Below are 14366 nucleotides of genomic sequence, written 5' to 3'. Positions count from 1 at the left end.
CCGGCGCCCATATGGGATTCCAGGTGTGCAAGGCGAGGACCTTTAACCACTTGCGCCACCGCGCCGGGCCCTCGATGGTGCCACTTTCTTATCAGCTCCCTGTTTTGGCCTGGGAAAGCAGTCAAGGATGGCCCAAAGATTATTTTAATTGAAAAGGCAGATCAGATTTATAGAGGAGAAATAGAGAGAAAGATCCTCTGCCTACTGCTTCACTCCCTAAATGGCCACAGTGATAGAGCTGAGCTGATCCAAATCCAGGAGCCAGAAGCTTCTTCTGGGTTTCCTATATGATGCAGGGTACCAAGGCTTTAGGCAATCCTTCTCTTCTTTCCCAGGTCACAATCAGGGAGCTGGATGGGAAGTGGAGCAGCCAGGACAACCATAGGAGAGCCTAGCACTTGCAAAGTGAGGAATCAGTCATTGAGTCATTAACTGGGCTTCTCAGTTTTAGTCAGATTAGAGAGAGGAGGAAAGACAGAGAGGAAGATCTTCCGTCTGATGATTCATTCCCCAAGTGACCATAATAGCCGGAGCTGCGCCAATCCGAAGCCAGGAGCCCAGAGCTTCTTCCGGGTTGCCCATGTGGGTGCAGGATCCCAAGGTTTTTGGCTGTCCTCTTCTGCTTTCCCAGGCCACAAGCAGGGAGCTGGATAGGAAGCGGGGCACCAGGATTAGAACCAGTGCCCGTATGGGATCCCAGCACGTGCAAGGCGAGGATTTTAGCCACTAGGCTACTGTGGCAGGTCCGGTCTTCTTTTTAACAAAAAGCAAAAAGTACTTTCACGCGCTCACCTGCTTCCTGTCGCAGCAACCCCAGAGTCTCGAGGATCCGACAAGCTTCCAGTGAGCACTGGATCATTGCTTCTTTTTTCTTTCCTGAGTGAATGGCTTCAGCCACCAGCTGTTTGCCAGTTGAGTCATCCACAGGTAATCTGCAATGGTTTGGAGAAAAGTAGTATAGAACTAAATTCTAATTCTCGTGAAAAAAATATGCTGCAATAATAGTCACATTTTCTTACATGGCTTTTTTTCTTTTAAGATTTTTTTTTACAAATTTAAGTGGCAGAGTTTCAGAGCAAAAGGGAAAGCTGAGAGACAGAGACAGAGAGAAAGAAAGAAAGATTTTGCATCTACTGGTTCACTTCTCAGATGAGTATCAGGGCCAGGGATGGGCCAGGATGAAGTCAGAAGCCAGGAGCTTCATCCTGATCTCCCGCAGGGTGCAGGGGCCCAAGCACCCAGGCCATCTTCTGCTGCTTTCCTGGGTGCATTCACAGGGGGCTGGATCAAAGTGGAGAAGCACTGACTTGAACCAGTGACCATTTAGGGTGTCAGCATTATAGGAGGTGGCTTAACCTAGTGCGCTACAATATCGACTCCTATACAGCTCTTCCCTCAATTCACTTTGTTCTATTTTTTTAACATTAGATGTCAAAGTGTTTCCTTCTACTGTTTACTGATCCCACACAAACACCTAACAATGTAAGTTTATGAACACACCAAGGTCTAAGTTAGGAGTAATCATGAACAGACCAAATTTATTTCTGGTTGTTCCATATGACCATAAATTAAATATGAGTTGACTACTTTCCAGAGAATGGACATTAAAAAGAACATACCTCACCCTGCAGAGCCAAGTACTATGTCCTTGTTCATCAAATTCATACTCTAATTCTTCTCCTGGGGAGAAAAAAAAAACAAAACAACTTCAGTAGGCTAGAAAAATTACTAATTGCTATAAAGAAAAAGACAGCAAAAGCTAAATAAGACCATCAAGCTTTTATACCATAGTGAATACAAAATTTCAACGCATTTCACTTCTGAATTCTAGGGATTACATCTGACAATAAAATTAGGACGAATGTGCAGTAAAACTATCTTTAGATACCTCTGAATATGCAAACCTGGATCAATCAACTTGCCAGATACACAGTTTTGTTCACTAGATGCTTTTCACACTTTTCATACATTGTAGACTTACGTGTTCATCACAACTGGTTTTCAGAAGCACAAATCTCAAATGCAGAAAATGATATGGATAATATGTACATAATATATATTTTATATATATGTCTCTATATCTGTACTCATTCATTTATAGTCAGTCCTTCAGCTCCTCAGACTTCACATTCCAGGATTCAAGCAATCTCATATACAATACTGGGGTAAGAAAAGCCAAATCTGTTTGAAACATACACAGACTTTTCCTTTATCATTACTCCTTATAAAATGAGCATAACCACTATTACATATCATCTATATTCCACAAGCGACAGATATTGTAAGTAATCCAGGGATGACTTAAAGTATACAGGATAGGACTAGCATTGTGGCTTAGTGGGTAAAGATGCTGCCTGCAATGTCAACATCCCTTAAGGGCACCAGTTTGAGTCCCAGCTGCTCTCCTTCCAATCCAGCTCCCTGTTAATGACCTGGGGAAAGCAGTGGAAGATGCCCCAAGTCCTTGGGCCCCTACATCCATATGGAAAATCTGGATGAAGTTTCTGGCTCCTGGCTTTGGCCTGACCCAGCGCTGGTCGACATGGCCATTTAAGTAGTGAACCAGCAGATGAAAGATCTCTCTGTCCCTCTCTGAAACTCTTTCAAATAAGTACGGAAATCTTTAAAACAAAAGAATAAGTATACAGGAGAATGTGTACAAGTTATATGAATATATTATGTCATTTCAAAATCTCAGACTTTGGTATCCTGGCAGAAAGGAATTCTGGAACCAATTCCCTGGGGATGCTAGGGGATGAGTGCTAGGGGATAAGCACACATGTACACACACATAAATTTAAAGTATTCCTACTGAAATAATACTCTGTGATGATGCTTTTAATCATATAAAGTTAAAATTTGTGTCAAGGATTATGAAAAAAAACAAAATTGAAGAAACTGGCTTAATTTTTCTAACCAAAGATCCAGTGTCTTTTGAGAGGAATGAGATGGGTCAGGAAAATAAACACTGTCAGGGTCTGATGCTGTGGTATGGTGAGTTAACCCGCTGTTTGGGTCTCATGTGAGTGCCGTGAAGTTCTCTGGGCTCCTGGTTTTGATCTGGTCCAGGCCTGACTGTTGTAGCCATTTATGGAGTGAACCAGTGCAGGGAACTCTCTTTCTGTCTCTCCCTTTCTCTTTTTAACTCTGCCTCTCAATAAATAAACAAAAAAAGTTTAAAAACTAAAAGCATTTCCTTTTTCTCAAGACTGAAAGAAAAACCAACAAGCTTTTTACCATTTTCAAAATAAGACTGAAGCAGCCAACCACAAGGGCAGGGGGCCAACATCAAATGCACCATTTCTAGGATAAACCTCAGCCCAAGCCCTGGCAGACAACACTGCTGGGATCCGATTTACCACCACGTCAAACCTGTCCAGTTACCTTCTCGGTCAAAAAAACCTTGGAGAGCCTTTTTCGGGTCCTTGATGTAGAAGGCCTCTCTCTCCTGCTGGAACTCTAATACAATGGGGTTCTCTTCAGCCTCATCCTCTACAGCATCTTCACCTGTAAAATATTGGAAAGAAAAACCAAGATGCTCAGAAGACAGAACAGACGATCTGCATGGCTTTCACGGGAGGTGAGAGCTGAAACAAAGTCCCCACTATGACTATCTTCAAGATTTTTAAATTGCAAGACAAGGCAAAACTTGCTTTTTTACCTTAATTTTCCCTATACACACAGTATATCACTATTTATATAAGATATATATATATAAAAGATTTAGTTATTTTTATAGGAAAGGGAGCTTTACAGAGAGGAGGAGGAGAGAGGAAGATCTTCCATCTGCTGATTCACTCTCCAAGTGGCTCCAATAGTCAGAGCTGAGCCAATTTGAAGCCAGGAGCCAGGAGCTTCTTCTGCGTCTCCTGTATGGATGCAGGGTTCCAATGCTATGGGCTATCCTCGACTGCTTTCCCAGGCCACAAGCAGGGAGCTGGATGGAAAGTTAAGCAGCCAGAATACAAACTGGTACCCACATGGGATACTGGTGTACTCAAGGTAAAAATTTAGCCACTGAGCCAGGCCCTAAAAATAAGCAAATCTTTAAAAATAAATAAATGAAAGCAAGATCAGCTATCACAGTGTGAAAAAAAAAATACAAGCTCCTTATCTGGCATTTTCATTTTCCCAAATTAAGGTTTAATACTTTATCTCCAATATAATTTCCTAGTACTTCTCAAACTATTGTAGAAATTTTGAGTTGATTCTTTTTTTTTTAAAGATTTATTTTTATTATTATTATTTTTTTTATTGGAAAGGCGGATATACTGAGAGGAGAGACAGAGAGGAAGAACTTCCGTCCGATGATTCACTCCCCAAGTGAGCACAACGGGCTGATACTATGCCGATCCGAAGCCAGGAGCCTCTTCCAGGTCTCCCACGCGGGTGCAGGTTCCCAAAGCTTTGGGCCGTCCTCGACTGCTTTCCCAGGCCACAGGCAGGGAGCTGGAAGGGAAGCGGGGCTGCTGGAATAGAACCGGTGCCCATATGGGATCCCAGGCGTGCAAGGCAAGGACCTTAACCACTTGCGCCACCGCGCCGGGCCCTTGAGTTGATTCTTACTTCAAGTTGTGTAAGAATGATGGTGTGCACAATGAGAGTGGTGAGAAAATGTGAAATTTGATTTTATTGAGAATGGAGACTATCGCTAACCAAGAGGGAACCCAAGGGAAGATTCTGGTAAGATCTGGGTATGGGAGCTTAAACAGGAAATGCCTTTCAATTGATAAGCCTCCACCCAGTTTCTACATTTCAGGTATTCCACAGTCGAGTTCCTAGCTGTTCTTTTTCTAATCCAGCTTCCTGCTAATGTGCCTGGGAAGGAAAGGCAAGATGGCCCCAGTTCATGGGTCCCTGCCACCCAAGTGGGAGATCAGGATAGAAATCCTGGCTCCTGGCTCCTGATTTGGTCTGGTCCAGAGTCCTTGTTGCTGCAGTTATTTAGAGAGTGAACCAACAGAAAAAAATATTCTGTCTCTCTGCTTTTCAAGCAAACAAAATTTGTGTTTTTTTAAAGCAAAATGAAAACGGATAAAATTGTTATTTCAGCATGTAATCAAAATATCATGACTATTTTATACTCCTTTTGTGCACTCAAAGTAAATATCAGCTTGGACTAGCCACACTACAAGTGCTCCAGGATGACTGTAGCTGGCGGCCACCTGTATTGGTCGGCGCAGATTAAGTGCTCAGTGACTGCTCCCTTCTGGAACCACGGCCCTAGAAAACTACAGTTCCTAGTTTTTGACACGTCAGCAATTTCACACTATTGATCTTGTCCTGCCAACTACATATGAAGGCTATCTACCCTTTCAAGTTCTAACATCCCCGACCACCTACTCTTCAAATTGTCTGATTGTATAGAAAATACAATTTATTCCTTTGGCTTGGAGACAAGTTTTCTCATTAGATAGTCCACATTTAAGGATAGTTGCAAAAAAGTCAAGAGGATATCTTTTATTGAATATCTCGTTTTATTTGAACATAGTTTTATAACTCCAGTGATACTCCTAGACCTCAGCAATAAATAAAACTACCTCTTGCAGCACTGACATCTCATGCTGGCATCCTTGTTAGGAGTCCTAGCTGCCTGTTTCTGACTCAGCTCATCACTACAATGTCTGGGAAGGCAGCAGGAGATGCCTAAACACCTGGGCCCTTGCCATCCCTGTGGAAGACTCGGATGGAGTTCCTGGCTTTTGACCCATTTGGGGAGTGAACCAACCGATGCAACATCTCTCTTTTTCTGTTTCTCCCTTTTTATGTTACTCTACTTTTCAAGTGAAATAAATCCTTAAGAAATACATACACAAACATTCAAAGAAATCCATAGTGCCCATAATTCTTTTTTTTTTTTTTTTTTTTTTTTGTAGCATCAGTGAAGTCGAGAACTCTCTGGGTTTTGATTAATGACAAAATGTATCAGTTCTATTAAAAGAGTCACCGAAAACTCTATCACTGAAAAATCACTTTTGGGGCCCAGCGCAGTAGTCAAGTGGCTGAAGTCCTTGCCTTGCATGTGCAAGGATCCCAGGTGGACGCTGGTTAGTATCCAGGCTACTCCACTTTCCATCCAGCTCCCTGCTTGTGAGAGTAGAAGATGGCCCAAAGCCTTGGGCCCCTGCACCCACATGGGAGACCCAGAAGCAGCTCCTGGCTCGTGGCTTTGGATTGGCTCAGTTCTGGCCATTGCAGCCATTTGGGGAGTGATCCAGCAGATGAAAGATCTTTCTCTGTCTCTTTCTCTCCCCTTGTCTCCATAAATCTGCCTTTCCAATAAAAATAAATAAATCCTTTAAAAAAATCACTTATCACTAGCTGTGATCTCAAATATTAACCCCTGGCAGTGACTGATTTCTTACCCATTCCCCACGTGCAGCCCACGTCATCATCCTGGATGTTTGAGCTTCCTTTCTTTTCCGCAGCATCTGCTTCCTCGTCTCCATCCGAATCTTCCCCTAGCATCTTCTTCTCTAACAGCCTTTGTTGCTGCTTGCGCAGTTCTTTCAACTGCGTGACAGTTAATTCAGATTCTGCCTCTCTGTCTTCCTCTGGTCCCTGATGAACCAAGGGGGAGGGGGGGGGCGGAGAAGGAGAAAATTTACTTCCCGAAATACAACCACAGGAACAGAGAGGTCCAGAGATGTGGCCAGATTTGTTCATGCACTTTCATCATTGCTGATGGGTAAAACCCCCTTCCTCCAGGAAAGCTTCCAAAAAGCCCAGGTTCCAACCCACTAGGCTCCTGAGATTTTCATCCACATTTCCCTCCCTTACTTACCTGCAGGATAAAGAGCCGACTGCTGCCCCCGAAGCGAAGCACATGCCCGACGCGCACCCGACAGTAGGTGCGTGGGGGGACGCGAGTCTTGTTCAGAAAAGTGCCGTGGGTACTGCCCAGATCGTAGAGGTAGAAGCCCGGCACGGTGCCCTCGCTCTCTCCGTCGGGCGCCCCGTGCTGCAGCACGGCGTGGTACCGGGACACCGAGGGATGCTCCAGGCACACGTCGCAGCTGGCCAGCCTCCCGAAGAGGCAGCGGCTCATCCCCTGCAAAGAACGAGAGCCGAGGATGGTGCCGCCCTTCAGGGTCTCCAGGCTGTAGGGGGCCGTGGCCCGGCCGCCCCACGGCGGCTCTCGGTATGGAGCAGCGCGGGCTGGGCCGCCGGCCGAGGAAGCGGACACAGGGGGTCGCGGCGGAGGCGGCTCCTCCCTGGGACCCCCGGCTTCCCCGCGGTCCAGCACAGGCGGCGGGACGCCGGGCCCTGCACAGGCGGAGTCCAGCAGCGCCGTGGGCCTCTCCTTCTTCCCCTCCTCGGGGTCTGAGGCACTGGCAACAGAGTCCTTCTCTGGTGGGCACCCCGGAACGACTGGCTTCTTAAAGTCCTCATTGAATTCAGGTGATGCCAGCGGCTCGGACTGCGTTGACAGATTTTCAGCCATTCTCGACCGGGTAACCTCGAAATCTGCCCCCTGGAAACTTGCCCCCACATGGTTGCAGCGTTCCTACCCGTGTTTCCTTTCCCCTCTGCTCCCAGCAGCTTCTCTGGAGGACCGTGAAGGAACAGTGGTACCTGGACGATCCCCTCAGAGCTTGGTGACACTGGTTGTTGGGTCAGAGTAATAGGAAAGCAGAAACAGGCTTCAGGGAATAAGCAGAAACAGAACGGGGACATATTTAGAAGTTGCGACAGAATTGCGATGACTTCCTGTGGTGGAGGGTGGTTAAGAAGCACTTCCGGTTTGGGGGACTACTGTCTCACAAACGAGCCTTACGGGGCTGTTGGCCGTGAGTTCGGGCCTCAAGGGGTGCGGCTGTCTGGGCGAGGACTAGCGGCTTCCGTGGGTTTCCACGCCGTCCCGTCTCCCGGCCGTGCCGGGCACCAGGCGACACGGGGGTTGGCGTCTGTGGGCCGGCAGCCAGGAGCGACCTGGCGTTCCCTGGGCTCGGCACCTGCCTTGGTTGTTCCTTTCGGTGAAGCGAGGGGCAGGAGGGCGACTTTGTTGTTGCTGTTGTCACAGCGTTCCTGTATCCTTCGGGAACAAGGAAAGCTGTGTAGGTTAGTACCATCGGGCGGGACCTAGAGCCTCAGCTTGCACATCTGAAAACTGGGAATAATAGTATCGATTCCGTTGGGTCGTTGGGAAAACGGAATGGAGCCGTAATGATGAGACCTGGCATAAGACTAGAGTAAGCCTAAATGAGACAAAGAGGAAATGACGATAAGAGGTAGATGGGTGGATAAAGTTGACTAAGTATAGGGATAAATGATGTGACATGCGTGTGATGTGAGATATAAGGGGGAGATGGTGCACTAGGGAAGTGGTGGTGGGTGGGTGGGGTGGGGCTGACTTCAGTTATGCTTAAGAATGGGTCCAAGTCGGGCCCGGCGCGGTGGCGCAGTGGTTAAGGTCCTCACCTTGCACGCTTGGGATCCCATATGGGCGCCTGTTCTATCCCGGCAGCCCCGCTTCCCTTCCAGCTCCCTGCCTGTGGCCCGGGAGAGCAGTCGAGGACGGCCCAAAGCTTTGGGACCCTGAACCCGCGTGGGAGACCCGGAAGAGGATCTCTTCGGATCGGCATAGCATCGCCGTTGTGCTCACTTGGGGAGTGAATCATCGAAGGGAAGATCTTCCTCTCTGTCTCTCCTCTCTGTATATCCACCTTTCCAAAAATAATAATAATAATAATAAATCTTTAAAAAAAAAAAACAATGGGTCCAAGTCAGCGAGGGATGTGGGAGGGGGATGGGAAAAGATGTTTCAGGTATCAGTCACAGCTTTTACAGGGTCAACTGTAGAAACATGGCTTTTTTTTTTTTTTTTTCTAATGGCTGCAGCTACTGGAACTGTACCCATTGGAAGCTAGGATCTCCTCCGTGTCTCCCACATGGGGGCAGGGTGCCAAGGCATTGGCCCAGCTTCTAGCTTGTGGTTGCGTCCAGTAGGAATGGTCATCATGTGTTAATGGCCAGCATATAACGATTACATTTCTCTTAATTTTTTTTTTTTTTTATTGCAGGGAGAATACTTTTGGTCTTGCATTTCTATGACACTGACATTTTCCTAAGTGGTCTTGAACAGCCTGCCTTTTATGTAAATAACTGGCTGGACTTTATTTATTTCTGTATATAGAATATAGAAGCCTATATTCTACAGTTGGCAGAGATTGAAACCCATTACTATCAGGATACCATCTACCTTAAACTTGAGAACTCTGGCAACTTCTTCCACAATGTTGAGATACTGGGGTGAGATACCGATGTCATCCAGCCAGACCAACAGAAGTTCCTTCGATTTGCTCCCTCGGGAATTCCGCCTGGTGGAAGTCCATGACCCCCCAATGCACCAGCCCTCAGCCAACAAGCCCAAGCCCCCCACCATGCTCCCTGTCCCCTCAGAACCGTGCAGCCTCACCATCCACACCATTCAGTTGATCCAGCATAACCGCCGTCTCCGGAACCTTATCGCCACGGCCCAGGCCCAGAGTCAGCAGCAGACGGAGGGTGTCAAGACAGAAGAGAGTGAACCGCTTCCCCCCTGCCCGGGGTCCCCCCCGCTGCCTGATGACCTCCTGCCCTTAGACTGTAAGAACGCCAACACACCATTCCAGATCCGGCACAGTGACCCAGAGAGTGACTTTTATCGGTAAGATAAGGTTTTCCCTGTGTCTTTCCTTTCTCAACTTATTTTCCCCAGTAACCCTGGTAACCATCAAGAGGAAACTAAGGATAAAGGAATTGACTTGGGCAATGTTGCTTGGGAAATCTTAAGCTGTAAACTTTGGTCTTCTGAACCAAGAAAATGTTACTTTTCTGTGTGTTTTCTGATGCCTCAAATATATATTTTTTAAGATTTATTTATTTTTATTGCAAAGTCAGATATACAGAGAGGAGAGACAGAGAGGAAGATCTTCTATCCGATGATTCACTCCCCAAGTGACTGCAACAGCTGGCACTGGGCCGATCCAAAGCCGGGAGCCCAGAGCTCTTCCAGGTCTCCCACGCTGGTTCAGGGTCCCAAGGCTTTGAGCTATTCTCAGCTGCTTTCCCAGGCCACAGCAGGGAGCTGGAAGGGAAGTGGGGTCACCAGGACCAGAAATGGCGCCCATATGGGATCCCAGCGCATTCAAGGCAAGGACCCCAGGCACCAGGCCCCTCAAATATTATTAAATGCCTGTTTCAAGCCACGTAGTTCGCTAGGAGCACTGTTGTGGCTTCTTGATCCTTGGAGTGTAGTCTTTGCATTTAATATGAAATGCATACTATGGGCATTCTAATTGTGATTCATGATATTTATTTATTCTGGTGTTAATCCACAAGGCTAAGCAAGAATTTTTTTTAAAAAATGTATTTTCAGTTTGAAAAGTAGTAATATAAAACATGTTCCTGGACCTGGCTACCCAGGAACTGACCCAAGACAGACAGCAGGTCATTACCTCGCACCAGCACTAACAACACTGCAATGCCTCTGCTTTCAGAGGGAAGGGGGAGCCTGTGACCGAACTCAGCTGGCAGTCCTGTCGGCAGCTCCTGTACCAGGCAGTGGCCACAATCCTGGCCCATGCAGGCTTCGACTGTGCTAATGAGAGTGTCCTGGAGACCCTCACCGATGTGGCCCATGAGTATTGCCTGAAGTTCACCAAGTTGCTGCGCTTTGCTGTGGACCGGGAGGCCTTGCTGGGACAGTCCCCTTTCCCTGATGTTATGGAGCAAGTGTTCCATGAAGTGGGCATTGGCAGTGTGCTGTCTCTCCAGAAGTTCTGGCAGCATCGCATCAAGGACTATCACACATACATGTTACAGGTGAGATGAATGCATGGTGCTTGGACCAGGGCGCTCAGCCTAGGACTGCTAGGATCTGCTGTAGAGTACAAAGTGAACTTGGCATATTCTCAGGGCCCTTGCTGTGTTCATTCAACCTCTTCACTTTGCTGGCCTGACATCAGGGGCTCGTTTACATCAGCGGGCAGCCCTGCTCCTTCATACTTCCTCTGGAACTATACACAGTAGGTGGAGTCTGAGAGAATGTGGCCAGCATGCTTTCCTTCAACTAATGGTTTTTGAGTGGCTATTACCAACCAGACATTGTGGGGTACAGCAATTAACAAATTCCTTGAGCTTGCATTCTTAAAAACACAAATAAGTAAACAAATCATGTTCAGAACAATTCCAGATAGTGTTATGTGCTATGAAAAACAATGTAGGTAATTTTGCCTGGTAGGTGGTAGGGAGGGGCACAAGTTTTGTTGAGAACCACAAGTTACAATTTCTTCAACCCTTGTGAACTCAAGTGAGCTATTTGTTCACTGTTTGGTTTCTCCAAATGTAGGCTATGAGTTGTAATGTTTTACACACAACAAAAAAGGCCTCTGCTGGGCCATTTAGCTTGCCCACAGTGCTTATGATCCACCTGGGCTATCCATGACAGCTGTTTTGTAGCCAAAAAATGTAATTTTTGTTACAGTTCCATCTTGCCTGTTACCTATATGTAATTCTTTTAAAATATTTTATTTATTTAAAAAGGCAGAGTAGAGAAAAACAGAGATCTTCCATCCACTGATTCATTCCCCAAGTGGCCATAATGGATGGAGCTGGGCCAATCCAAAGCCAGGAACCAGGAGCTAGGAGCCAGGAGCTTCACCTGGGTCTCCCACATGGGTATAGGGCCGGCCATCCTCCGCCACTTTTTCAGACACATTAATAGGAAGCTGATTCAGAAGTGGAGCAGCCAGGACTTAAACCAGTGTCTGTATTGGATACTGGTGCCACAGGTGGTGGCTTTATTCAATGTCACAACACTAGTTCAAACCTTTAAATTTTTAATTAATGACAAACACATTTTCTGCAAAATACATTTGTTTGGCATGTCTCTGTCACTTATAAACAAATGCAAATTCAAGGGACCAACATTTTACCACAGTGGGTTAAGCTCCGCTTAATCCCTTTTGAGCACTAGTTTGAGTCCCAGCAGTTCTGCCTCTGATCCAGCTCCCTGCTGATGTGCCTGGGAAAGCAGGGAAAGCTGGCCTAAATCCCTGTGCACCTGCCACCCACGTTGGAGGCCCAGATGGAGTTTCATGCTTAAGCTTGGCAAGCCCCAGCTATTGTAGCCATTTGGGAATCTGATTAGCAGATAGAAGACATCTCTCTCTCTCTCTCTCTCAAACCTACTTTTCAAATAAAGAAGTAAATAAAATGGCTTTAAAAAATAAATGCAAAGTCAATACCTTAAACATATTCCTTCTATTGACAGTGGATGTTTTAAAACTTGTTAAATTTTGTTAGCTTTTCTATGGCACGCCACAGCTGACTACCCGACTTGCCTTTAACTTTTTTTTTTTTTTGAAAATTGACTTGTGCTTGCCAACAGATTAGTAAGCAGCTCTCTGAAGAGTATGAGAGGATCGTGAACCCCGAAAAGGCCACAGAGGACAGCAAGCCTGTGAAGATCAAGGAGGAGCCTGTGAGCGACATTGCCTTTCCGGTCAGCGAGGAGCTGGAGGCTGATCTTGCTCCTGGGGACCAGACTCTGCCCATGGGGGTCCTTGGGGCGCAGGGCGAGCGCTTCCCATCGAACCTGGAGGGTGAAGCATCCCCTCAGGCTCCAAGTAAGAGGGGGTATTCCTTGATTCTTGGATATATGCCCATCCCAGGACTCAGAGGTTTTTTTCTTTTTTCTTTTTTTTTTTTAATACTTATTTTTATTGGAAAGGCAAATTTACAGAGAGGAGAGACAGAAAGATCTTCTGTCCACTGGTTCACTCCCCAAATGGCTACAGTGGCTGGGGCTGGGCCAGGCCAAAGCCAGGAGTTGGGAGTTTCATTTGGGCCCCCCACATGGGTACAGGGTTCCAAGTGCTTGGACCATTTTCCACCGATTCCCCATAGCCCTTCACAGACAGCTAGTTTGGAAATGAAGCAACCAGGACTCAAACCAGCACCCATGTTGGATATCAGCATTGGTCACAGGCAGCCACATTGCTTGCTGCATCACAATGTCAACACCCTAGAATTAGTAATTATTTGGTAATAACTTTTTGAAGCAAAGAATAACAACATTCTCAAGTACAGGGAACTGAGCTGAAATACCGCTGGTCAGGCCTGGGGACCCCTGCCTCCTGCTCTGTTCTGTTCTTGGCTCATGGATGCTCTTGACTTTTGCAGGTGCAGAGGTAAATGCATCTCCCCTTTGGAATCTGGCCCATGTGAAAATGGAGCCTCAAGAGAGTGAAGAGGGTAATGTCTCCGGGCACGGTGTGCTGGGCAGCGATGTCTTTGAGGAGCCCATGTCGGGCATGAGTGAAGCTGGGATCCCTCAGAGCCCGGATGACTCAGACAGCAGCTACGGCTCCCACTCCACTGACAGCCTCATGGGCTCCTCCCCTGTTTTCAACCAGCGTTGCAAGAAGAAGATGAGGAAAATATAAGAGGAAAATGGATGTTTTCTGTCCTGAGCTACAGCCCCCAACAGAATACCTTGCTGTTTGTTTGGTTCCATGAACAGTTTCATATATATATAAAGATTTTATTTTTATTGGAAAGGCCAAGTTACACAGGACAGATCTTTTACCTGTTGGTTCACTCCTAAAATGGCCACAATGGCCAGAGCTGAGCCGATCTGAAACCAGGAGCTTCTTCTGGGTTTCCTATTCAGGTACAGGGTTGCCCCAGGAGTTTGGGCCAGAAGCAGGAAACTGGATTGACAATGGAGCCGTTAGGATACAAAACTGTGCCCACATGGAGTGTTGGCACTTGCAAAAGGAGGAGGACGAGCCAGCTGAGCCATCATGCTAGCCGCTTCACTCATATTCTTAAACAGTGGCCTTAATTTCAGGGGAAATTAGTGAAACAAGATTGCATTTAACTTTGGGTTCGGTTAGTTTTCAACACTTAATCCCAGATGGATGATACTGGCAGTGTTTAAGAGACCAAAAGCCTGTCTCTACCTTGCAGATATTTGAGTTGTTTGCTATCTTCAAAGCTGTGATTGCATACTCACAATAAAAAATACGCTGGTATCAGCAGTCCATTTGTCTTTGACTTGATTTCCTTTTGGTTCATGTCATTGGAAATTTACTACTATCCTAATAGGAAATAGCTAAACACAACAAAGTTTTATCCATGTCATCACTCTTTGCTCCCAGTGAATTCTCATAAAATCAGAGGTTAGACTCTTATGTATGTTTTCTTCTTCCTTTTCTAGAATTACACCACCATCTGTCCTTTTTGTTGTTGTTTTGTCTTCTGCTTACTCAGACTTTTTTTTTTTTAAGATTTGTTTTTATTTGAAAGGCAGAAATATCAGAACTATCGAAGCCACCTGGGCAGAATCCTCGGTGTGGGCCAGTATTGGGTGGCTGTTC

General features: G+C 46.3%; 2 protein-coding genes across 7 annotated transcripts in view; one reads left to right on the top strand and one right to left on the bottom strand.

The window, feature by feature from the left end:
* The window catches only part of LOC121164764 (solute carrier family 4 member 1 adaptor protein), a 57111-nt gene extending 49635 nt beyond the window's left edge, over window positions 1-7476 (bottom strand). For 4 of the 5 annotated variants that reach the window (XR_005885155.1, XM_040992991.1, XM_040992993.1 and 1 more), the window contains exons 1-5: window positions 6785-7460; window positions 6366-6561; window positions 3385-3507; window positions 1620-1680; window positions 793-932 (exon numbers count right to left, since the gene is read on the bottom strand). Coding sequence is in view for 4 of the 5 variants with exons in the window: in XM_040992991.1 (XP_040848925.1) it covers window positions 793-932; window positions 1620-1680; window positions 3385-3507; window positions 6366-6561; window positions 6785-7444 (1180 nt within the window). In the remaining variant the exon portion in view is untranslated. Of the gene's footprint in view, window positions 1-792; window positions 933-1619; window positions 1681-3384; window positions 3508-6365; window positions 6562-6784 lie in introns of all 5 variants that reach the window. The other variant, XM_040992994.1, reaches the window with a different exon arrangement.
* On the top strand, window positions 930-13500 carry SUPT7L (SPT7 like, STAGA complex subunit gamma). 2 transcript variants are annotated; one of them, XM_040992996.1, is made up of 5 exons: window positions 930-940; window positions 9245-9649; window positions 10482-10806; window positions 12374-12611; window positions 13168-13500. In XM_040992996.1, exons 2-5 carry the CDS (start codon window positions 9264-9266, stop codon window positions 13428-13430), a joined length of 1212 nt encoding a protein of 403 aa, XP_040848930.1. In that variant the 5' UTR covers window positions 930-940; window positions 9245-9263; the 3' UTR covers window positions 13431-13500. The 2 variants fall into 2 exon arrangements, with proteins under 2 accessions (XP_040848930.1, XP_040848929.1); XM_040992995.1 differs by lacking the exon at window positions 930-940 and adding an exon at window positions 7776-8061 and having other exon boundaries at window positions 9024-9649.
* The last annotated feature ends 866 nt before the right edge of the window (window positions 13501-14366 follow it).

This window comes from Ochotona curzoniae, unplaced genomic scaffold (genome assembly GCF_017591425.1).
Source record: "Ochotona curzoniae isolate NIBS_2020 unplaced genomic scaffold, NIBS_Ocur_1.0 contig_883, whole genome shotgun sequence".
Classification (NCBI taxonomy): Eukaryota; Metazoa; Chordata; class Mammalia; order Lagomorpha; family Ochotonidae; genus Ochotona; species Ochotona curzoniae.
The sequence above is the reverse complement of the archived record's forward strand: the minus strand, read 5'-3'. Positions and strand labels throughout refer to the sequence as shown.

What these genes read in the sequence shown, in the direction of transcription:
- SUPT7L (XM_040992995.1), top strand. Translation starts at nt 9,237, where the DNA reads ATGTTGAGATACTGGGGTGAGATACCGATGTCATCCAGCCAGACCAAC. An exon ending in ATCACACATACATGTTACAG is followed by an intron (nt 10,807 to 12,373) that starts GTGAGATGAATG and finishes GCTTGCCAACAG; the next exon opens with ATTAGTAAGCAGCTCTCTGA. An exon ending in AGCATCCCCTCAGGCTCCAA is followed by an intron (nt 12,612 to 13,167) that starts GTAAGAGGGGGT and finishes TGACTTTTGCAG; the next exon opens with GTGCAGAGGTAAATGCATCT.